The sequence below is a fragment of the Scyliorhinus torazame genome, chromosome 1, assembly GCF_047496885.1.
Source record: "Scyliorhinus torazame isolate Kashiwa2021f chromosome 1, sScyTor2.1, whole genome shotgun sequence".
Classification (NCBI taxonomy): Eukaryota; Metazoa; Chordata; class Chondrichthyes; order Carcharhiniformes; family Scyliorhinidae; genus Scyliorhinus; species Scyliorhinus torazame.
The window spans coordinates 26,222,430-26,247,669 of record NC_092707.1 but is presented as its reverse complement, the minus strand read 5'-3'; the positions used below and the strand labels follow the sequence as shown (position 1 = coordinate 26,247,669).

Below are 25,240 nucleotides of genomic sequence, written 5' to 3'. Positions count from 1 at the left end.
AGTTTGAACATTGGTCTCGGCTGAGTTGGTTGTTCCTGATTTTTTTCCTGCGTACGTGTGTGTGTGTTATAGAATTATAGGGCTGGATTCTTCAAAGGAGAATCCGCCCATAGAATGGCTACAGCACATTCGTACCCTCAGGCGGTACATTCATAAATCCTAACAACTTGTTACATAGTGAAGTTTCATGTCATGTCGCTGTTGCTTCTTGTGCCAGTCGCCCAATTGGCGCCCTCTGGTGCTCGATCCCTCCACCATGCCTCTATTAAACCTCATCCCCACCTTCTGCAAAGAGAACTGCCCCAGCTTCTCCAACCTATCTACGCTAACAAAAGCCTCTCATCCCCAGAACCATTTTTGTCAATCGCTTCTGCTGTGTGCGCGTGTGCCTGTGCGTACATGTCTGTGTGTACATGTGCACATGTGTGTCTGTGTGTGTCTGCGTGTGCCTAAATATTGGTCAGAACAGCATTGTGATAACCTGTAACACCCACACTCTCAGCTGGCTGATACAACAGTAATGGAGGTCTGTGTGAAGGTAACACATCAAGCTGCTTGGTATTTGTGGAGCAGTACCTAATGAACAAAACAAATACCATCAGGAACATTTTTCCAATAGTATTTCTTCAGTATCTATATAAAAAAAGGATAGAAGCCATTAGACCCTCCTCCCTCTTTCTAAACAAATAGTTTCTGTGTTTGACAGATTTTTAAAAATTCATTTACGGGATGTGGGCGTTGCTGGTTAGGCAGCATTTATTGCCCCTCCCTAATTGCCCTTCCGAAGGTAGTGGTGAGTTACCTTCTTGAACCGCTGCAGTCCTTGAGGTGTAGGTAAACCCTCTGTGCTGTTAGGGAGGGAGTACCATGATGCTGCCCCAGCGACAGTGAAGGAACGCCGATATATTTCCAAGTCAGGGTGGTGAGTGACTTGGAGGGGAACCTCTAGGCGGTGGGGTTCCCAGGTATCTGCTGCGCTTGTCCTTCTAGATGGTAGTAGTCGTGGGTTTGGAATGGGCTGTCTAAGGTGAGTTACCTTGGTGAGTTACTGCAGTGCATCTTGTAGATGGTACACACGACTGTCACTGTTCGTCGGTGGTGGAGGGTTTGAATGTTTGTGGAAGGGGAGCAAACAAATGGGCTGCTTTGTTCTGGATGGTGTTGAGCGTCTTGAGTGTTGTTGAAGCTGCACTCATCCAGGCAAGTGGAGAGTATTCCAATCCACTCCTGATTTGTGTCTTGTAGATGATGGACAGTATTTGGTTGGGGGGGGGGGGGGGGGGGGTTGGCAGGAGTGGAGTTACTCACCGTAGGATTCCTAGCCTTTGACCTGCCCTGGTAGCCACAGTATTTATGTGGCTAGTCCAGTTCAGTTTCTGATCAATGGTAACCCCCAGGATGATGATTGTGGGGTACTCAGCGATGGTAATGCCATTGATGTCAAGGGGTGATGGTTAGATCCTCTCTTATAAGAGATTGTCATTGCCTGGCACTTGTGTAAATCATAGAAACATAGAATCTACAGTGCAGAAGGAGGCCATTTGGCCCATCGAGACTGGACCGGCCCTTGGAAAGAGCATCCTACTTAAGCCCACGCCTCTACCCTATCCCCGGAACCCATGTTGCTCTCTTTGGTGTTGTCTCTTAATTTGGCTCTGTTTAATTACGTTTGCTCAAGAGTCGCCAGGTATCTTTTGACACCGCCACAAGGTTCAGAACCGAATACTGATCAAAGACTCGATGCACCAGTTAGTAAGTTCAAAAGCAATGCTCATTTATTTACACACAGTCAAATCTACTCATGCATAAAACTCTACAACCTAAACTATCACTATTACTAAAGCCTATAATTAGCTTCGGGTGCCCACTCAGTCAGAGGAACAATGGCCGTTGCTCGGTTCTGAGGCTGCTGGGTTGAGCTGTTTACAGGATAGCAACTAGGAGCATCCATCTTGTAGCGTGCGTTGACTTGGAACTTACTTGGTTTGGCGTAGCTGCTAGGCTGGTCTCTCTTCGCTGAGAGTCAAGGCCAAAGAAAAAAGATTCTCTCTTGGGGAATACTTTTATACCGCGTGCTTTTGGGCGGGCCTTGAACTTGGCCTCAATTAATTGGGCCTTTCCCAATCATTCTTATCGATCTTCCTCCAATAGATCAAATAGTTTGGATGGGGTGGTGTTTGTGCAGTGTGTCCAGGAAGCTTTTCTAACACAGTATGTAGATTGTCCGACCAGAGGGGAGGCCATATTGGATTTGGTACTTGGTAATGAACAAGGCCAAGTGATGGATTTCTTAGTGGGGGAGCATTTTGGAGATAGTGATCACAATTCTGTGACTTTCACTTTAGTAATGGAGAGGGATAGGTGCGTGCAACAGGGCAAGGTTTACAATTGGGGGAAGGGTAAATACGATGTTGTCAGACAAGAATTGAAGTGCATAAGTTGGAAACATAGGCTTTCAGGGAAGGGCACAAGTGAAATGTGGAACTTGTTCAAGGAACAGGTACTACGTGTCCTTGATATGTATGTCCCTGTCAGGCAGAGAAGAGATGGTCGAGTGAGGGAACCATGGTTGACAAGAGAGGTTGAATGTCTTGTTAAGAGGAAGAAGGAGACTTATGTAAGGCTGAGGAAACAAGGTTCAGACAGGGCGCTGGAGGGATACAAGATAGCCAGGAGGGAACTGAAGAAAGGGATTAGGAGAGCTAAGAGAGGGCATGAACAATCTTTGGCGGGTAGGATCAAGGAAAACACCAAGGTCTTTTACACATATGTGAGAAATATGAGAATGACTAGAGCGAGGGTAGGTCCGATCAAGGACAGTAGCGGGAGATTGTGTATTGAGTCTGAAGAGATAGGAGAGGTCTTGAACGAGTACTTTTCTTCTGTATTTACAAATGAGAGGGACCATATTGTTGGAGAGGACAGTGTGAAACAGACTGGTAAGCTTGAGGAAATACTTATTAGGAAGGAAGATGTGTTGGGCATTTTGAAAAGCTTGAGGATAGACAAGTCCCCCGGGCCTGATGGGATATATCCAAGGATTCTATGGGAAGCAAGAGATGAAATTGCAGAACCGTTGGCAATGATCTTTTCGTCCTCACTGTCAACAGGGGTGGTACCAGGGGATTGGAGAGTGGCGAATGTCGTGCCCCTGTTCAAAAAAGGGACTAGGGATAACCCTGGGAATTACAGGCCAGTTAGTCTTACTTCGGTGGTAGGCAAAGTAATGGAAAGGGTACTGAAGGATAGGGAGCGAAATTCTCCATCCCGCCCCGCCACATTTCTGCCCCAACCCGCCGGCGGGATGCTCCGTTACACCGGCTGTTCAATGGGGTTTCCCATTATGGGGCAGCCCCACGCCGTCGGGAAACCCCCGGGCGCCGGCAAAACGGAGACTCCCGCTGGCGGAGAATGACGCCCAGGATTTCTGAGCATCTGGAAAGACACTGCTTGATTAGGGATAGTCAGCACGGATTTGTGAAGGGTAGGTCTTGCCTTACAAGTCTTATTGAATTCTTTGAGGAGGTGACCAAGCATGTGGATGAAGGTAAAGCAGTGGATGTAGTGTACATGGATTTTAGTAAGGCATTTGATAAGGTTCCCCATGGTAGGCTTATGCAGAAAGTAAGGAGGCATGGGATAGTGGGACATGTGGCCAGTTGGATAACGAACTGGCTAACCGATAGAAGTCAGAGAGTGGTGGTGGATGGCAAATATTCAGCCTGGATCCCAGTTACCAGTGGCGTACCGCAGGGATCAGTTCTGGGTCCTCTGCTGTTTGTGATTTTCATTAATGACTTGGATGAGGGAGTTGAAGGGTGGGTCAATAAATTTGCAGACGATACGAAGATTGGTGGAATTGTGGATAGTGAAGAGGGCTGTTGTCGGCTGCAAAGAGACATAGATAGGATGCAGAGCTGGGCTGAGAAGTGGCAGATGGAGTTTAACCCTGAAAAGTGTGAGATTGTCCATTTTGGAAGGACAAATATGAATGTGGAATACAGGGTTAACGGTAGAGTTCTTGGCAATGTGGAAGAGCAGAGAGATCTTGGGGTCTATGTTCATACATCTTTGAAAGTTGCCACTCAAGTGGATAGAGCTGTGAAGAAGGCCTATGGTGTGCTAGCGTTCATTAACAGAGGGATTGAATTTAAGAGCCGAGAGGTGATGATGCAGCTGTACAAAACTTTGGTAAGGCCACATTTGGAGTACTGTGTACAGTTCTGGTCGCCTCATTTTAGGAAGGATGTGGAAGCTTTGGAAAAGGTGCAAAGGAGATTTACCAGGATGTTGCCTGGAATGGAGAGTAGGTCTTACGAGGAAAGGTTGAGGGTGCTAGGCCTTTTCTCATTAGAACGGAGAAGAATGAGGGGGTGACTTGATAGAGGTTTATAAGATGATCAGGGGAATAGATAGAGTAGACAGTCAGAGACTTTTTCCCCGGGTGGAACAAACCATTACAAGGGGACATAAATTTAAGGTGAATGGTGAAGATATAGGGGGGATGTCAGAGGTAGGTTCTTTACCCAGAGAGTGGTGGGGGCATGGAATGCACTGCCTGTGGAAGTAGTTGAGTCGGAAACATTAGGGACCTTCAAGCAGCTATTGGATAGGTACATGGATTACGGTAGAATGCTATAGTGTAGATAAATTTGTTCTTAAGAGCAGCACGGTAGCATTGTGGATAGCACAATTGCTTCACAGCTCCAGTGTCCCAGGTTCGATTCCGGCTTGGGTCACTGTCTGTGCGGAGTCTGCACATCCTCCCCGTGTGTGCGTGGGTTTCCTCCGGGTGCTCCGGTTTCCTGCCACAGTCCAAAGATGTGCAGGTTAGGTGGATTGGCCATGATAAATTGCCCTTAGTGTCCAAAATTGCCCTTAGTGTTGGGTGGGGTTACTGGGTTATGGGGATAGGGTGGAGGTGTTGACCTTGGGTAGGGTGCTCTTTCCAAGAGCCGGTGCAGACTCGATGGGCCGAATGGCCTCCTTCTGCACTGTAAATTCTATGATAATCTATGATTAATCTAGGACAAAGGTTCGGCGCAACATCGTGGGTCGAAGGGCCTTTTCTGGGCTGTATTTTTCTATGTTCCATGTTCTAGAGGGGTGGGCTCCCTGGTTGCTGGGCGTGTCTTAGGTTGCCGTTGGTTTGCTTTGTTTGAGTCTCCTCTGGCGCCGGGGTGTCTGCCTTAACATTGTTTAGCAATACTGGTCCTGTCTGAGAGCCACTGCTCTAATCAACAGACAGACCTTGCACCTGCTTGCTTTTCAGTATTGTCCAATTTTCCCTGCATTCTTTGCAAGTGTCCATTTTGTAATTGGGATGTGGCCATCCCAGATGACTACACCCAGTAACGCAATCTAACCTTTTTGGATACTGGGGGCAATTTAGCATGGCCAATCAACCTAACCTGCACATCTTTGCACTGTGGGAGGAAACCAGAGTGTGGTGCTAATGTAACTTGCCACTTGCCAGCTCAAACCTGGATAATGTCCAGGTCTCGCTGCATTTGGACATGGACTGCTTCATTATCTGAGGAGTCACGATTGGTGCTGGACATCGTGCAGTCATCTGTGAACATCCCCACTTTTGACCTTATGGTGGAAGGGAGGTCATTGAGGAAACAGCTGAAGACGGTTGGGCCTAGGACACTACCCTGAGGAACTCCTACAGTGATGTCCTGGAGCTGAGATGATTGACTTCCAACCACCACAACCATCCTCCTTTGTGTCAGGTATAAAACATAGAACATAGAACAGTACAGCACAGTACAGGCACTTCAGTCCACAATGTTGTGCCGACCATTTATCCTAATCTAAGATCAACCTAACCTACACCCCTTCAATTTACTGCTGTCCATGTGCCTGTCTAAGAGTCGCTTAAATGTCCCTAATGACTCTGACTCCACCACCTCTGCTGGCAGTGCATTCCACACACCCACCACTCTCTGTGTAAAGAACCAACCTCTGACATTTCCCCTGTACCTTCCTCCAACCACCTTAAAATTATGTCCCCTCGTGACAGCCATTTCTACCCTGGGGAAAAGTCTCTGGCTATCCACTCTATCCATGCCTCTCATCACATTGTATACCTCTATCAAATCACCTCTCTGCCTTCTTCACTCCAGTGAGAAAAGCCCTAGCTCCCTCAACCTTTCTTCATAAGACATGCCCTCCAGCCCAGGCAGCATCCTGGTAAATCTCCTCTGTACCCTCTCCAAAGCATCCACATCCTTCCTATAATGAGGCAACCAGAACTGGACACAATATTCCAAGTGTGGTCTAACTAAGGTTATATAAAGCTGCAGCAAAATCTCACGGCTCTTAAACTCAATCCCCCTGTTAATGAAAGCCAACACACGAAAAGCTTTCTTAACAACCCTATCAACCTGGGTGGCAACTTTGAGGGATCTATGTACGTGGACCCCAAGATCCCTCTGTTCCTCCACACTTCCAAGAATCCTGCCTTTAACCAATGGAGAGTTTCCACCCTGATTCCTATTGACTCCAGTTTAGCTAGGGCTCCTTGATGTCATACTCGGTCAGATGTTGGCTTGATGTCACCTCTGGCATTCAGCTCTTTTGTCCACGTTTGTACTAGGGTTGTAATGAGGTCAAGAGCTGGGTGACCCTGGCAGAACCCAAACTGAGCGTCCGTGAACAGTTTTTGCTGAGTCAGTGCCGTTTGATAGCACTGTTGATGACTCCTTCCATCACTTTGCTGATGACGGAGAGTAGACTGATAGGGCGGTAATTGACTGGGTGGATTTGTCCTGTTTCTTCTGTACAGGACACACCTGAGCAATTTTCCACATTGCCGGGTAGATGCCAGTGTTGTACCTGTACTGGAACAGCTTGGCGAGGGGTGCAGCACGTCCTTGAGCACAAGTCTTCAGTACTATTGCTGGAATATTGTCAGGGCCCATAGTCTTTGCAGTATCCAGTGCCTTCAGTCGTTTCTTGATATCACGTGGAATGAATCGTATTGGCTGAAGACTGACATCTGTGATGCTGGGGACCTCTGGAGGAGGCCGAGATGGATCATCCACTTGGCACTTCTGGCTGAAGATTGTTGCGAGTGCCTCAGCCTTGCCTTTTGCACATACGTGCTGGGCTAATCCATCATTGAGGATGGGGATATTTGTAGAGCCTCCTCCTCCACTGAGTTGTTGATTTATCCACCACCATTCACGGCTGGATGTGGCTGGACAATAGAGCTTAGATCTGATGAGTTTGTTGTGCATTCGCTTAGCTCTGTCTATTAGTTGCTGTTCATGCTGTTTGGCACACAAGTTGTCCTATGTTGTAGCTTCACCAGGTTGACACCTCATTTATCGGTGTGCCTGATGTTGCTCCTGGCTCTCCTGCACTCTTCATTGAACCAGGGTTGCTCCCGTGGCTTGGTGGTAATGGTAGAGTGGGGGATATGCCGGGCCATGAGGCTGCAGATTGTGGTTGAACACAATTCTGCTGCTGATGGCCCACAGCACCTCCTGGATGCCCAGCCTTGAGTTGCTAGATCTGTTTGATGTCTATCCCATTGAGCACGGTGGTAGTGCCACACAATACGATGGAGGCTATCCTCAATGTTGAAGATGGGACTTTTGTCACGGAGGAAGGTGATTTGATGCACTATAGGTTTGCTTCACTTTCACTGCTGCCTTCTCTGTCTTTACTGAGATGCTACATTGATCTGGACAGAAATCCACATCCTTCCCCGGTTCAGAGCTGCACATGCCCAAACCTCACATGTTCACAGTTTCCTGTCGTCACCAACCCGGCCCAGTACCTGTGGCAGATTCTGTATGGTAGGAACAAGTCCTGACTTGTTCCAGACTTTCCCAGGTTGTGTGTGTGGGGTTGACTTAGAGGTATTATGTTTGGCCCAAACTTCTGAGGAGTAGCAATCACCGTCGGATTGCCACGCCACTCCTATTTACTTACCTTGCACTGGAGCTGTGTGTTTCTGACTGGGCCATCTGACCCGGACCTCATCAGGAATGTAAGTTCTTCGTAGTGCAGGGTCGTGGGAGAAGCCGAATCACACCCTCTTACGGCAATAGCTGCGGTATTCCGGTAAATTTAAAGGTCTCAACGCCATTTTGCTAAGTTATGGAGAGAAGGTGATTGTGTAAGGTAGGTGGGTGAGGGATAGGGTGGCAGGTGGCAGGGTAAGGAGGTGAGGTGGCAGGTGGGTGGCTAAGGCGGTTGGGTGGCAAGTGAGTGGGCGAGTGGGTGAGGTGGCAAGTGAGTGAATGAGGGGGTAGGGTGGCAAGTGAGTGGGCGAGGGATGGGTGACCGGTGAGTGGGTGAGGGGTAGGGTGGCAGATGAGTGGATGAGGGGGCAGTGTGGCATGTGAGTGGGTAACTGGTAGAATAGCAGGTAGATGGATAAGGGAGTCAGGTGGCAGGTGAGTGGGTGAAGGGGTTGGTCGCAGGTGACTGGGTGAGGGAGTGAGGTGGCAGTTGGGTGGATGAGGAGTGTCAAGGGCGGGGAGAGTATAGTCAATTGATCCAGTGGGGAGTGGTGGGGGTGGGCAGTGTTGGGGGAAGGGGTTCAGTAATATAGTTACCCAAAAGTTAGAACTAATTTTAATTCTTCTAACTTTTCTTGGGTAACTAATCTGACATGTAAATTGGAAACCTTCGAAGTCTCTGACTTTTTCTCAGATTTTCGAAGGATTCCAGGGCAGGCAAATTGTTCACCTTAAATCCAAAGCACCCTGGGAAAATCCTGCATAGTCAGTGCGACAGGACCTTCGAGGTGTCCCACAGTGCAGCCTCCGGGGTACAACCACTGGAGGTCCTGGGCCATTATACATCAGGCTGGGGAAGGTTGACAATTCATTCAGCAGCTTCAGCTGACACAGTGTGAATGGTTTCATGCCACCAGGGGTGGATCACTCAGGCCAGAAATTCGGGATATGGCCAATTTGTCTGGTCACAATCACAACTTGAGGATAGAGGTGAAGTAAGATGTCAGTATAGCTGGAAGAAATGGCAATTAGCTCCAGTGGTGGCAGCCATTTCCGTTGATCACTGCAGCCCCAATGTGCTGCGGCATTATCACTACCTGGTTTATATTACAGCACGACCATCGAAAGTAGGACTGTGCCTGGGGGTATCGTTGGAACAAACATCCGAGATTTTTTTATACTTGAGCGGGAACTGCCATTACTCACTGTCATATCCTCGCTATACATATTGGAAAAGCTGATCCCTGTCTGTGTGTGCCTACTTATTTTTCAGACGTTACATTATGATTAATACATTACTCGGAGAGGTTTTTCAGAGTGGCGCAGAACAGTGGAAGGCTGTGAAGTTGGTGATTTCCCCAGCTCCTGCAGCGTTCCTATCTTCACCCTTTGAGATGCAGTCCGTCAAACAAAGATCAATGAATCATTAGTTAGTGTTTACATGCGAGTGTGGAAGAGCGAGTGCAGTTTTTAAGCTGTGGGTCTGCTTCTCTTTTTCTGGTCGGGCTGCCATGATCGTCATTGCCTAGGTTCTGCTCGTCGAGATTGCAAACTCGTCAATTGTAATTGAAAAACACAGCCTAGGCGGAGAGGGGGTGGGGGGAGGGGAGTAGACTTTGACTCCAAGAATGGGAGGATCGTGGCTAGGCAGGAAAAAAACACAAACCATTTTACATTTCAAACCAGACTTCAACTCGTTTCCAAGTCACACAGCCCCACTCTCCACTTCGATTATGATTTGATTTGATTTATTGTCACATGTACCGAAGTACAGTGAAAAGTATTTTTCTGCGGCAGAGGGAACGTACACAGTACGTACATAGTAGACAAAAAGAATAATCGACGGAGAACCTTGACAAATGGTACATCGACAAAACAGTGATTGGTTACAGTGCGGAACAAGGGGCCAAACAAAGCAAATACATGAGCAAGAGCAGCATAGGGCGTTGTGAATAGTGTCCTTACAGGGAACAGATCAGTCCGAGGGGGAGTCGTTGAGGAGTCTTGTAGCTGTGGGGAAGAAGCTGTTCCTATGTCTGGATGTGCAACTTCCTGGTAACTTGTGGATATAACAGAAGAGGATAAGGGCAGCCAATTCACGCTCAAGAGGTGGGTCAGCCAATAAAAGCTTTCCATAGAATCATAGAATCCCTAAAGTGCAGAAGGAGGCCATTCAACTCATTGTGTCTGCACTGACCCACCGAAAGACCACCCTAACAATTCCCTGCCTTATTCCTGCAGCTTTACCCTGAGGGGCAATTGGTCATGACCAATCCACCTACCCTGCACATCTTTGGATTGTGGGAGGAAACTGGAGCACCCGGAGGAAACCCACGCAGACGGGGGGGAAAACGTGCCAACCCCACACAGACAGTCACCCGAGGCCGGAATTGAACCCGGGTCCCTGGCGCTGTGAGGCAGCAGTGCTAATCGCTGTGCCACCGTGCCGCTGTATGCCTCCATTTTAACAGGAGCCAGATCCACGAGATAAGTGCATTTGCAGTACTGCTTGTGAGCCAAGGGAAGCAGAGATGCTTCCTCCGCATCCAACATGGTAGCACAGTGGGTAGCACTGATGCTTCACAGCTCCAGGGTCCTTGGTTCGATTCCCAGCTTGGGTCACTGTCTGTGTGGAATCTGCACGTTCTCCCCGTGTCTTTTCACAGTGACTTCATTGCAGTGTTAAGCCTACTTGTGACAATAAAGATTATTATTGTTATAAGCTTACCTTTTTAAACACCCCACAATCAAGCAATCAACACCCCAGCCCCAATCTGGATCTCCCTTCAGCCCTTCTCCTTGTGATCACCCCCGGAAAATCTTTGACTTACCTGCCGTCCTGTCTGTCATACCCACAGTCTGTCGATCAAGCAGAAAAATGTTATTTTCAGCAGGCCAGCCAGGAAACACTTGATTGTGGGGTTTCCCATCTGGAAAGCCTACCTACCTACCCCCCACTCACCAACCATTCCATGCATCCCACCCACACAACCCCCATCTCCATAGAACACAGACCATGCAGTGCAGAAAGAGGCCATTCGGCCCATCGAGTCTGCACCGACCCACTTAAGCCCTCACTTCCACCCTATCCCCTTAACCCAATAACCCCTCCTTACCTTTTTGGACACTAAGGGCAATTTAGCATGGCCAATCCACCTAACCTGCACGTCTTTGGACTGTGGGAGGAAACCGGAGCACCCGGAGGAAACCCACGCAGACACGGGGAGAACGTGCAGACTCCGCACAGACAGTGACCCAAGCCGGAATCGAACCTGGGACCCTGGTGCTGTGAAGCCACAGTGCTAACCACTATGCTACATACTTTCTTCACAACACCCAGCTCCATTCACCATCATAGAGGTATTTTCATTGGGGCTGTTTTAGCACTGGGCTAAATCGCTGGCTTTGAAAGCAGGCCATTAGCACGGTTCAATTCCCGTACCAGCCTCCCCGAACAGGCGCCGGAATGTGGTGCCTAGGGGCTTTTCACAGTAACTTCATTTGAAGCCTACTTGTGACAATAAGCAATTTTCATTTTTTCAACATTACCAATGTGAATTTACTGTTAACATAGACAAGAAGCTGGGGTCTGATGACATGCCCAGGATAAATTCACCATGCAGTCAGACACTTGAAGATTTTTTTTAATGGGCTTTGTGGTTTTACCTTCAAGACTGACAAATGAAACAGGCAACGCTTCGTGAGATGAATCTACAGCATAGAAACAGGCCATTAAGTCGGTTAGATTTATGTCAGTATTAATGCTCACCCCTCTTCATCTAACCACACCAGCTCCTTAGGGTTAGGGTTCATTAAATACATGAATAGGATGGGGCAGCACGGTAGCCTTGTGGAGAGCACAATTGCTTCACAGCTCCAGGGTCCCAGGTTCGATTCTGGCTTGGGTCACTGTCTGTGCGGAGTCTGCACATCCTCCCCGTGTGTGCGTGGGTTTCCTCCGGGTGCTCCGGTTTCCTCCCACAGTCCAAAGATGTGCAGGTTAGGTGGATTGGCCATGATAAATTGCCCTTAGTGTCCAAAATTGCCAGTAGTGTTGGGTGGGGTTACTGGGTTAGGGGGATAGGGTAGAGGTGTGGACCTCGGATAGGGTGCTCTTTCCAAGAGCCGGTGCAGACTTGATGGGCTGAATGGCCTCCTTCTGCACTGTAAATTCTATGAAATCTATGATTCTATGAAATCTATGGGAACAGAGGGATACGGACCCCGGAAGTGTAGAAGATTTAAGTTTAGACGGGCAGCATGGTCGGCGCAGGCTTGGAGGGTCGAAGGGCCTGTTGCTGTGCTGTACTTTTCTTTGTTCTTTGTTCCTTCTAATCCTTTTTTACCCATGCTTTGTCCAGCTGCCACTTAAAAGCGTCTTTGCGATTCACCTCAGCCACACCTTGTGTTTGTGAGCCCCACGTTCTAACCACCCTTTGAGTAAAGACGTTTCTCCTAATTTCCCTATTGGATGTGTCAGCTACCATTTCCTAGTTTTTTTAGCTTCACCTGTAAGTGGGAACATCCTGCAGCATTGTATTAGGCAGTGTAATTACTGTCCGAGTCACCAGGAAAGGGTCGACCATTTTTGGAGCGCTATTGTTCAAACGAGGGGACTTTGAGCTGTTGTGAAGTGTCCCTGTCTGAGGGAACCTCTATACAATGTTCCAAACATCTGGAATGAAGGGCCTTATCTATGAATGTTAGTTCAGCTTCCTTATTCAAACATCGTTGGATGTAGTCGTTAATCTTAGTGCCCCAGGTTTCACCTTTCTCTCTCACACAACTAGACTGCTGCTTACCTCATTCTTAAACTGGCAGACCGATCCTGTGCATCACTTCAGCTTTTATGAATACTTTCTGCCTGGAAGGATCCCTGTCTGCATATCTTTATTGTTCACCTGATTTCTCTTAAAGGAGAAGGGGCCAGGTGTATAAAACAGCAACAACCTAACTCGATCTGCTTTTCCCTCACTTTTGTCCCCCCTCCCTCCCACCCCGCCTCACCTGGGCCATCTGTTCCTTGTTCCTTTGACACACTGCTCACCTTTATTCTGCCATTAAAACATTTGGGCCGGGATTCTCCGCCGGCGTGATTCTCCGTTATTCCAGCGCCCGGGGGTTTCCTGACAGCGTGGGGCTACCCCACAATGGGAAATCCCATTGACAGGCTGGCGTAATGGAGAATCCCGCCGGCCGGTCGGGGCAGAAATGTGGCGGGGCGGAGAATCCCGCATTTGATCTCTTAATTTGTTGGCGCAGAGAAGACTGAATGTTAGTTCAGCTCCCTTATTCAAACATCGTTGGATGTAGTCATTAATCGCAGCGCCCCATGATTGATTGGCGGAGCAGACTCGATGGGCCAAGTAGCCTAATTCTGCTCCTATGTCTTATGTCTTATGAAGACCTATCGAGGTGTACAAGATTATGAGGGGCATGGACTGGGCGGATAGGATGCAGCTGTCCCCCCTTAGTTGAAGGGTCAGTCATGAGTGAAATGAAAAAATGAAATGAAAATCGCTTATTGTCACAAGTAGGCTTCAATGAAGTTACTGTGAAAAGCCCCTAGTCGCCACATTCCGGCGCCTGTTCGGGGAGGCTGTTACAGGAATTGAACCGTGCTGCTGGCCTGCCTTGGTCTGCTTTCAAAGCCAGCGATTTAGCCCTGTGCTAAACAGCCACTAATAATTCTGGCAGTGGCGGTATTCGAACCTACGCCCCACAGAGACTGGAGCTTAAATCCAGGGCCTTAGACTGCTCGGCCACGCCACCACAGTGGACACAGGTTCAATGTGAGGGAGAAGAGGTTCAGAGGGATGTGAGGAAAAACCTTTTTGCCCAGAGAGTGGTGACAGGGGTTGTTTAGCACAGGGCTAAATTGCTGGCTTTGAAAGCAGACCAAGGCAGGCCAGCAGCATGGTTCAATTCCCGTGACAGCCCCCCCTGAACAGGTGCCGGAATGTAGCGACTAGGGGCTTTTCACAGTAACTTCATTTGAAGCCTACTTGTGACAATAAACGATTTTCATTTCATTTTCATTTCATGGTCTGGAATGCACTGCCTGGGAGGGTGGCCGAGACCGGTCCCCTCACATCCTTGTTATGGGCCAGGGTTTAGGAACCCCAAAGTGTATCATGGTGTTCACCTGACCCACAACTTTTACTAGATTGTGGTATGGGGAGCACGCGGCCCACTCTACAGGTGTGGTACAGCAGACATGGAAAAGTAATTTTTAAAGCAAAACAATGTTTATTCTATTAACTCAAGTTAACCTTTTTAAAACAAACAGTGAACATCTTAGCAACCATCAATTCAAATACAACCCCCAAAGAATACAACACTAAGTAATGTGTACGCTGTCCTTTTAACATCCAGAAGACTTACAAAAAACATAACCTTTAACAGAAGCACATCAGGTTAAAGTCATTACTCAGAACATTGATAATTCTGAATTCACCAAATGATCAAGAGACAGTCTTTTCATGGCAGAGAGAACAGCAGTACAGCTGCTTTGTCTGGCTTCAGCTCCAACATTGGAAACAAAACCAAAAAGACACAGACACTGTTATGGGCCAGGGTTTAGGGAACCCCAAAGTGTATCATGGAGTTCACCTGACCCACAACTTTTAATAGATTGTGGTATGGGGAGCACACGGATGATAACCTTTTGAGATTTGAATGCCTCTATCAAATCTCCCCGTAATCTCCGCTGCTGTAAGGAGAACAGTCCCAATCTTGCAATCCTCACCTTGTAATTGAACCCCTTCTCACTGGTACCATTTTCATCAGAAGCCATTCCTGAACTAGGCCCACACATACGGTAGATACAATACTTCAGCTGGGACCTAACCAGTAATTTACAAAGGAGATAGGGATCAATAGACTTCTGGGTGCGGCTATGCAGAGCTAGGTCGCATATTCGGTAGCTCCCGCTTGGAACGGACTTTTGGGTTATTTTACAGGGCCACCACGGCCTTTGTTTGACATTTCCCGGTGTGGGAAGAAGACTGCAGCATTCCCCTGACAGTGTCCCCCAGGAATGTTATGTCTTTTGGCTACCAGACCCGGCAGAAACAGTAAAAGATTTGGCTTGAGCTGCAGCAATAGACAAAGGCCTCTTCCAGCATGCAGGCGGGGGAAGGGCAAGCTTAAAGCTGCAATCTGACTTGACTCTATCAAAGGTGAATTCTAGCAGCAGAGGGAACAACTGTGAAAATATCTACCAAGGCCATTGAAGAAGCAGGGACGAGGCTTCCGGTGGTGGCCATGGAGGAGTAGGTCGCGCATTCGGCAGCTCCCGTCTGGAACTAACTCTCAGACCTTTTTCAGGAGTTTCCATAGACTTTTTGGGGCAGACTGGTGAAGCGAACACTGCCAAAAGGATTCCCTCTCGACTTCCGGTTGCGGCTATGCGGAGCTAAGCCGCACGATTCGGCAGCTCCCGCTACCACGGACTTTCGGGCTCGTTAGAGGAACCCCAACGGAACCTTTTTTTTGACGCAGCCCGTGGGGAAGGGAAGAGAGAGGTCCCCCTCCAATTTCTATGAAACGGACCAGAAGTGCAACGGCCAAAGGAGCAGCACTGGAGCAACGGGAGAAACGAGGGAAAGAAAACAAAATGGCGGCGGCCAGGGACAAAGGGGAGCTGCAGGAGTTCATCAAGCGCTGCTTCGAGGAGCAGCGCGAGGGAATGCGCAAGGAGATGTTGGCGCCTATGCTTTCGGCAATTGAAGGACTCGGGATCACCCAGAAGGCCCACGAAGCTAAGATCCAGGAGGTACAGAAAAGAGTCAGTCAGAATGAGGACGAGCTCATGGGCCTGGCGGTGAGAGTGGAGCAGAACGAGGCGCTACACAAGAGGTGGGCGGGAAGACTCGAAGACCTGGAGAACAGGTCGAGGAGAAAGAATCTGCGAATCCTGGGTCTCCCTGAGGGAGTGGAGGGGGCTGATGCCGGGGCATACGCGAGCACGATGCTCGGGGCGATGATGGGCAAGGAGGCCCCTTTGAGGCTGCTGGAGTTGGACGGGGCACATCGGGTGCTGGCGAAGAAGCCCCAGGCAAATGAGCCGTCAAGGGCGATGGTGGTGAGGTTCCACCGGTTCACGGACAGAGAGTGGGTCCTGAGATGGGCCAAGAAGGAGCGGAGCAGTAAGTGGGACAATGCAGAGATCCGAATATACCCGGACTGGAGCACGGAGGTTGCAAAGCGGAGAGCGGGTTTCAACCGGGCCAAAGCGGCGTTGTACCAGAAAGAAGTGAAATTCGGAATGCTGCAGCCAGCGCGACTGTGGGTCACATACAAGGGCCAACACTATTACTTCGAAACGCCTGAAGAGGCGTGGACCTTTGTACAAGCCGAAAAGTTGGACTCTAACTGAGGGTTTGTGAGGGTGGGGGGGATGTTTTGGGGTTTGATGTGTGATGGTTGTTGTATATAGGGGGTCAATCACACGCAGGAAATGTTACATGGGCTGGGGGAGAGAGACAGGAGCTGCGCCAGAGGGGACGGAGCGGGCTTCGGAAAGGGCGGAGTGTTTTCCCGCGCGCGGGAAGAAAGGTGGGAAGGGGAACGAAGGAATGCATATGGATTGGGAGACTCCCACGTGGGGAGGTCAATGGGACGGCGGGGGAAGCCGGGGTCAGCAGGCGTCAGCTGACTTACGGGAGTGACATGGGGGGAGCAAAAAAGCTAGACAGGGGTCTAGCGGGGGGAGGGGAGGGGGGGAAGGGGGGGTAAAAAGGGTTGCTGGTGCACTGGCCGAAAGGGAATGGGACACAGAAGAGGTGGTTGGGACAGGGGTCCTCCCTCTGGGGGACTGGAGGGTGAGGGCGGCGTGGACACGGGACTGGCCCAGATGGCTAGTCGGCGGGGCGTGGGGGGGTTGAGTGCCCCTCCAATCCGGCTGATAACGTGGAATGTGAGGGGCCTGAATGGGCCGGTGAAGACGGCTCGAGTGTTCGCGCACTTAAAGGGACTGAAGGCGGACGTGGCCATGCTCCAAGAGACACCCCTGAAGGTGGCGGACCAGGTCAGGCTCAGAAAGGGATGGGCAGGACAGGTATTCCACTCGGGACTGGACGCGAAGAATAGAGGGGTGGCAATATTGGTGGGAAAGCGGGTGTCATTCGAGGCCAAGACTATTGTAGCGGACAATGGAGGGCGATATGTAATGGTGAGCGGTAGGCTGCAAGGGACGTGGGTGGTGTTGGTAAACGTATACGCCCCGAACTGGGATGATGCAGGATTCATGAAGCGCATGTTGGGGCGCATTCCAGACCTGGAGATAGGAGGCTTGATAATGGGAGGGGACTTCAATACAGTGTTGGATCCAGCACTGGACCGCTCCAAATCAAGGACTGGAAAGAGGCCGGCGGCGGCCAAGGTACTTAGGGGGTTTATGGATCAGATGGGGGGAGTGGACCCATGGCGGTTTGCAAGGCCGCAGGCCAGGGAATTTTCTTTCATCTCCCATGGACACAAAGCCTACTCCCGGATAGATTTCTTTGTTCTGGGTAGGGCACTCATCCCGAGGGTGGAGGGGACGGAGTATTCGGCTATAGCTGTTTCGGACCATGCCCCGCACTGGGTGGAACTGGAGCTGGGAGAGGAGAGGGACCAACGCCCGTTGTGGCGGCTGGATGTGGGACTGCTGGCGGACGAGGTGGTGTGTGGGAAGGTGAGGGGGTGTATCGAAAGGTACTTGGAGGCCAACGACAACGGGGAGATGCGGGTGGGGGTGGTATGGGAGGCGTTGAAGGCGGTGATCAGGGGAGAGCTAATTTCCATTAGGGCTCATAGGGAGAAGACAGAGGGTATGGAAAGGGAGAGGTTAGTGGGGGAGATTTTGAGAGTGGACAGGAGATACGCAGAGGCCCCGGAGGAAAGATTACTTGGGGAAAGACGACGGCTCCAGACGGAGTTTGACCTGTTGACCACAGGGAAGGCGGAGGCACAGTGGAGGAAAGCGCAGCGGGCGACCTACGCGTATGGGGAAAAGGCTAGTCGGATGCTGGCACACCAGCTCCGTAAGAGGATGGCAGCGAGGGAAATAGGGGGAGTCAAAGATGGAAGGGGAGCCACGGTTCGGAGTGCAACGAAAATAAACGAGGTATTCAAGGCCTTTTATGAAGAGTTGTACAGATCCCAGCCCCCAGCGGGGGAAGAGGGGATGAGACGATTCCTAGATCAGCTGCGATTCCCGAGGGTGGAGGAGCAAGAGGTGGCTGGTTTGGGGGCACCAATTGGGTTGGAGGAGCTGAGCAAGGGTTTGGGGAGCATGCAGGCGGGGAAGGCCCCGGGACCGGATGGATTCCCGGTGGAGTTCTACAGGAAGTACGCAGACCTGTTAGCCCCGCTACTGGTGAGGACCTTTAATGAGGCAAGAGAGGAGGGGAACCTGCCCCCGACAATGTCGGAAGCGACAATTTCTTTGATCCTAAAGCGGGACAAGGACCCACTGCAATGTGGATCGTACAGGCCGATCTCGCTCCTCAATGTGGATGCAAAGTTGCTGGCAAAAGTGCTGGCCACGAGGATCGAGGACTGTGTCCCGGGGGTAATCCACAAGGACCAGACGGCATTTGTAAAGGGCAGGCAACTAAACACCAATGTGCGGCGGCTCTTAAACGTGATAATGATGCCCTCGGAGGAGGGAGAGGCGGAGATAGTGGCAGCTATGGACGCGGAGAAGGCCTTTGACCGAGTAGAGTGGGAGTACCTCTGGGAGGTGCTGCGTAGGTTTGGGTTCGGGGTAGGGTTTATCAATTGGGTTAAGCTCCTTTACAGAGCCCCGATGGCGAGTGTAGTGACGAACCGGCGGAGGTCAGAGTACTTTCGACTGTCCCGAGGGACGAGGCAGGGGTGCCCCCTGTCCCCCCTGTTGTTCGCATTGGCGATCGAACCATTGGCCATGTCATTGAGGGAGTCTAATAAATGGAGGGGGGTGCTCCGGGGGGGAGAAGAGCATCGGGTGTCGCTATATGCGGATGACCTGTTGCTGTATGTGGCAGGTCCAATGGAGGGGATGGTGGAGGTCATGCAGACTCTAAGGGAGTTTGGGGAGTTGTCGGGCTATAAGCTTAATGTAGGGAAGAGTGAGCTGTTTGTATTACAGGTGGGGGACCAAGAAAGAGGGATAGGGGACCTACCGCTGAGGAGGGCGGAGGGGAGCTTTCGGTATCTGGGGATCCAGATAGCCAGGAGTTGGGGGACCCTACATAAACTGAATCTGATGAGGTTGGTGGAGCAAATGGAGGAGGATTTCAAAAGATGGGACATGTTACCGCTCTCGCTGGCGGGTAGAGTGCAGTCGGTCAAAATGGTGGTCCTTCCGAGGTTTCTGTTTGTGTTTCAGTGCCTTCCCATCGTGATCACTAAGGCCTTTTTTAAGAGAGTAGGCAGGAGTATTATGGGGTTTGTGTGGGTGAATAAGACTCCGAGAGTAAGGAGAGGGAACGCAGTCGGGACCGAGGAGGGTTGGCGCTGCCAAACCTGGGGAGCTACTACTGGACAGCAAATGTGGCGATGATCCGCAAGTGGGTTATGGAGGGAGAGGGGGCGGCATGGAAGAGGATGGAGACGGCGTCCTGTAAAGGAACGAGCCTGGGGGCGTTGGTGACGGCACCGCTGCCACTCTTGCCGACAAAGTATACCACGAGCCCGGTGGTGGCGGCAACGCTAAGGATCTGGGGCCAATGGAGACGGCACTGGGGTGCAATGGAAGCATCGGTGTGGTCCCCGATCAGGGGTAACCACCGGTTTGTCCCGGGGAAGATGGACGGGGGGTTCCAAAGCTGGCGTCGGGCGGGGATTGGAAGAATGGGGGACCTGTTCATCGACGGGACGTTTGCGAGCCTAGGGGCACTGGAGGAGAAGTTCGAGTTACCCCCGGGAAATGCCTTTAGATATATGCAGGTGAGGGCTTTTGTGAGGCGACAGGTGAGGGAATTCACGTTGCTCCCGGCACAAGAAGTTCAAGATAGGGTGATCTCGGGTGTATGGGTCGGGGAGGGCAAGGTGTCGGAAATACACCAGGAGTTGAAAGAAGAGGGGGAAGCGCTGGTAAAAGAGTTGAAGGGTAAATGGGAGGAGGAGCTGGGGGAGGAGATCGAGGAAGGTCTGTGGGCTGATGCCCTAGGTAGGGTTAATTCCTCCTCCTCATGTGCCAGGTTCAGCCTGATACAGTTGAAGGTGGTCCACAGAGCGCACTTGATGGGGGTGAGGTTGAGTAGGTTCTTTGGCGTAGAGGACAGATGTGGAAGGTGCTCAGGGAGCCCGGCGAACCATGTCCATATGTTTCGGTCATGCCCGGCACTGGAGGGGTTCTGGAGAGGAGTGGCAGGAGCAATATCTCAGGTGGTGAAAGTCCGGGTCAAGCCAAGCTGGGGGCTAGCTATATTTGGATTAGTGGACGAACCGGGAGTGCAGGAGGCGAAAGAGGCCGGCATTCTGGAATTTGCGTCCCTAGTAGCCCGGCGAAGGATCTTGCTAATGTGAAAGGAGGCGAAGCCCCCCAGCCTGGATGCCTGGATAAATGATATGGCTGGGTTCATAAAGTTGGAGAGGATTAAGTTCGCCTTGAGGGGGTCTGCGCAGGGGTTCTACAGGCGGTGGCAACCGTTCCTAGACTATCTCGCGGAGCGTTAGAGGAAGGTCGGTCAGCAGCAGCAGCAACCTTGGGTGGGGGGGGGGGGGGGTGGGGGGGGTGGAGGGGACATCCTGGGAGGGGGGGGGGTGAGGGGGGGGGGAAAGGGGGGACTGCCTGGGAGGGTGGATGAGCAAGAGATAACATGAAGGGTTGGGGAAACTGGCACGTACGGGTGAGGGCCAGTGTACAAAGCTGTGTAAATATATCATTTTGCCATGTATATATCTTGCTCTGCGCGATTTCTCGTTTTTTTTGTTACGAGGTGGGGGAGGGGGGGTGGTTATTGTTTGTAAGGGAGAAAAATTGTGTTAAAAAACTTTAATAAATATATTTTTTTAAAAAAGAGATAGGGATCAATATTCAAGCATCATTCCACTCTCTCTTATTACAAAGGCCAACAATTGTAGAGAACCAGCCAATTATTAGATGTCTCACCGAGCTAATTATATACAGTACATATTGTTATCAGTGAGTCAAGCTTAGATTCATTTTCAAACTGCAAATACCACTGACACAAAGGGAGTTGATTAAACATTATTAACGTCTAATAGAAATGCATTATGCTGAACCCCGCACAGAACAGACTTATCAGTGCTCCGCTCAGTACCAACATCATTTTATATTTTACAGGCATAGCCTGCCCGAACCCATCCAAAGAGTCAAATAGGAGTCCTTTAATTTGAACTACCAACATTGATCGATGTGGTTTTGGCACATGTATGGGGTTTCTCGTGTAATTTGGCAACTGGATGCCAGCTCTCTTGTGTTTTTAAATCAAACATGTATTGGAATTTATATTCAAAGAGGTAAACTGCAAGGTTCTGTCCTTCTGCTGCATGGGCAGTCATGTTTGGGCAGTCACAGTTTTTTTCACAATGCAGTGTTGTCACCTCCATTTGAGCCTGACGTTGGAGTCCCAATGATTGAATAATTGTCACATGTACCGAATGTTGTGTTAGGCTTCTTCATGTAGCATAAGCTGCTTCCTTGATGTATACTCTGACAAAGGAAGGTTCAGACTCGGAGATTGGTTCAACACATTTATTGAACAGTTAACAATTCTCCTACTTGAGTTCGACTCTCCTGCTAATCTTGCTATAGTAACTCAGTCTAACTAACCAGTCTGCTCTAAGCCATGCGGTGGGTGTGATGCTTCTGATCTGCCCCTGTGTCGCCTGTGGAAAGAGAAAGAGCATGTGTGCCCTGTCCTTTTATATGGGTTGCCCATGGTGGTAGTGTCACCTCTGAGTGTCTTGACTGCCCATTGGTCATGTCCTATTCTATTTGTTGATTAGCTGTATGTCTGCATGTCATGATGTCTCTGGTGCTCCCTTTAGTGTTTACTTAGTCTTAGTGTATTTACATTAACCCCTTGTGTATTTACAGTGATGCATATCACCACACCGAAGTACAGTGAAAAGTATTTTTCTGCGGCTGAGGAACGTACACAGTACGTACATAGTAGACACAGAGAATAATCGACAGAGAACATTGACATCACATCGGTGTGATTGGTTACAGTGCGGAACCAGGACCAAACAAATACATGAGCAAGAGCAGCATAGGGCGTCGTGAATAGTGTTCTTACAGGGAACAGATCAGTCCGAGGGAGAGTCGTTGAGGAGTCTAGTAGCTGTGGGGAAGAAGCTGTTCCTGTGCCTGGATGTGCGGATCTTCAGACTTCTGTACCTTCTGTCTGATGGAAGGGTCTGGAAGAAGGTAATGCCTGGGTGGGAGGGGTCTCTGATAATGCTGACTACCTTCCTGAGGCAGCGGGAGGTGTAGACAGAATCAATGTGGGGGTGGCAAGCTTGTGTGATGCGTTGGGCTGAGTTCACCACACTCTGCAGTTTCTTGCGATCTTGGGCCGAGCAGTTGCCATACCAGGCTGTGGTGCAGCCGGATAGGATGCTCTCTATTCCTTTCTAAAGAGGAAACAGGTTATTGGTTCCAGAGTGGTAACAAAAACAAAGACAGAGGCATCATCATTACTCACCCTCTTGACCCCATTTGTCAGCTCCAATTACCTCAGTGACTCAGCATCAACATCATGACAAAATACACTGCTGAGCACTAGTAAATATTTATAGTTGCAGGTCTGGATTGCCGTCAGGATATGAGACAGTGTTGAATCACCATTAGTGATGAAAAGTCCAAATATATTATTGTTGTATCCAACCTGAAACCTAACTACACAGTCATGAGATAAATCTGACAGAGTCTGAAAAAGATATCGAGGATGAAAATTCTTCCTTAAAATGGGGGGGGGATAGCTCATCCTTTATTTCCGTATCTTTGTAATGTTCAGTGCACTCATTTCTGTTTAACTTGGCAGACATCTCAGGTGGAAAGCCTGATGACGATTAAACAGACCTTGCAAGCCGATCTGGAAACGTCGATAAAACGAATCGCAGACCTGCAGACCGTCCTGGAGGAGGAGTCTACTGATGAAAGTGATGATGAGACCGAAAGGTAATTTGTTCAGTCTGGAATTGACGAATGTGATATAAAATAGTTACTTTAGAGATATTAGTTACTGTAATGTAGAGATAGGCCAGTCTCATTCTGGTGAGTTCACAGACAAAGGATTTCAGACCGCATGGCAAAGCAAGGAGGAGGTGTGTCCACCAAAGGAGGAGAAAAGGATGCTGGGTAATAGGGGCCAGAGGAAGGGATTGGAAGTGAGCCAATCAGAATGTATGACCAGGTCAGGAGGGGTATAGGATGACCTATGGGAATCGTGTATGTGAAACTTGATACCATTTGAATTGATTTGCAGAGATCCCTTTGTCTCTTTGTTCATTCGCTTTCCGGGGTGTAGGAGACTGGATGTGTCTTATGCCTCTGTGAAATGAATCAAGCTTGCAAGCCAAATAAAATAACTAATGCTGTACCTGCAAATCCATCTCGACTTTTATTGAGGCCAGACTGACGGGTAAAGAAATTTATGTTTTGTCAGAATGACAAAAGCCATGAGGTGTACTTGGCTGCAGACATGGTTAGAAATACAGACCAGGGCGGCACGGTGGTGCAGCGGTTAGCAGTGCTGCCTATGGCGCTCAGGACCCAGGTTCGAATCCCGGCCTTGGGTCACAGTCCGGGTGAAGTTTGCACATTCTTTCTGTTTCTGCGTGGGTTTTACCCCCACAACCCAAAGATGCGCCGGTGGATTGGCCACGTTTAATTGCCCCTGGTTTAGCTCACTGGGCTAAATCGCTGGCTTTGAAAGCAGACCCAGGCAGGCCAGCAGCACGGTTCGATTCCTGTACCAGCCTCCCCGAACAGGCGCCGGAATGTGGCGACTAGGGGCTTTTCACAGTAACTTCATTTGAAGCCTACTTGTGACAATAAGCGATTTTCATTTTGCATTTCATTTTCAATTGGAAAAAAATAATTGGGTACTTTAAATTGGAAAAAAAAGAAGTACAGACACCAGGTAGTGAAAGCTGTTCAGTTCTTGGAGCCAAAATAAAAAATCCAGACTCAACCGTCTGACGGTTAAACAAGTCAAGGGGCGGGATTCTCCAATAATGGGGCTTTGTCCCACACCCATGACAAAAACGCGCGCAAATCACTCTGGACTTACCTGGATTCTCCGATTGGCAGGGGCCTAGCAGGGCCCCGGAGTGCTCCTCGCATCTCCGGCTGCCGTTACGGGGTCCTGCACGTCCAGTCGAGGGTCCGCGCATCTACACGGTGGCGGCCGACACATGGCCGACGCACACCGTGGAGCGGCACCAAGCAGATAGCCCCCTCCAGATCGCGCGCACCCGCGAACCGGTGGCCCCCAATCGATAGCCTGGCCCCCCCCCCCTCCGGTGAATGATCCCCCCCACACCCCCACCATGGCGGCCGTGGACTGAATCCGCAGCTGCCACGCCGAGTGCCCACCGGGTGCAACCATTAGAGAACCACGCCGGTGGGAACTCGGCCAGCTGCACTTGGAGAATCGTCGTGGGGGCCTCTTTCAATGGTGTAGTAGTCACCACTAGTAGTTGATGCACGATCAATGACCACTAAAGCGAGGTTGTAGTCCAACTGAAGGCTTTAATAAGCTAGATGTTTCCCCCAGCAGCTCAGGTACAGAATTAGGGCTGCTGGGGCGGCACGGGTTCTTATACCCTGCCTATCAGGGCGGAGCTATTATACACTCTAGCCAATAGAAAGCATACAGTTTCCACCAATGGTGCTTTAGCCTATCAAGTACCGTAATACCTATAATACCACAGTAGTATATTACATGGACTACGGCACTGCCCGTATAGTAGAGGTACATGGGTAAATCTCTGCCTGCTGGCTCCGCCCAGTAGGCGGCGTATAAATGTGTGTGCTCGCCGGTGTTGCAGCCATTCTGGTTCCAGCTACAGGAGGCACCACATCTTGCTCAACAAAGCCTCGATTATTCCACTACTCTCGTCTTTGAGGTAATTGATAGTGCATCAATTTATTGAGCAAGATATTTAAAACGATGGATCTCCGCATCAAGCCTGATCGCCTGCAGCTGAGCCCTCAGGCAGCCAACGCTACGTCTGCCTTTGACCAGTGGCTAGCCTGCTTCGAAAGCTACCTCCGAACAGCCGCTGAGGAACCCTCGGACGCTCAGAAGCTCCAAGTC

At 50.0% G+C, this 25,240-nt stretch overlaps 1 protein-coding gene across 4 annotated transcripts in view; it reads left to right on the top strand.

The window, feature by feature from the left end:
- The window catches only part of LOC140391704 (unconventional myosin-XVIIIb-like), a 546,871-nt gene that overhangs the window by 484,697 nt on the left and 36,934 nt on the right, over positions 1-25,240 (top strand). For all 4 annotated transcript variants that reach the window (XM_072476590.1, XM_072476756.1, XM_072476499.1 and 1 more), the window contains one exon: positions 22,961-23,097. In XM_072476590.1, coding sequence (XP_072332691.1) covers positions 22,961-23,097 — 137 coding nt within the window. The remainder of the gene's footprint in view (positions 1-22,960; positions 23,098-25,240) is intronic.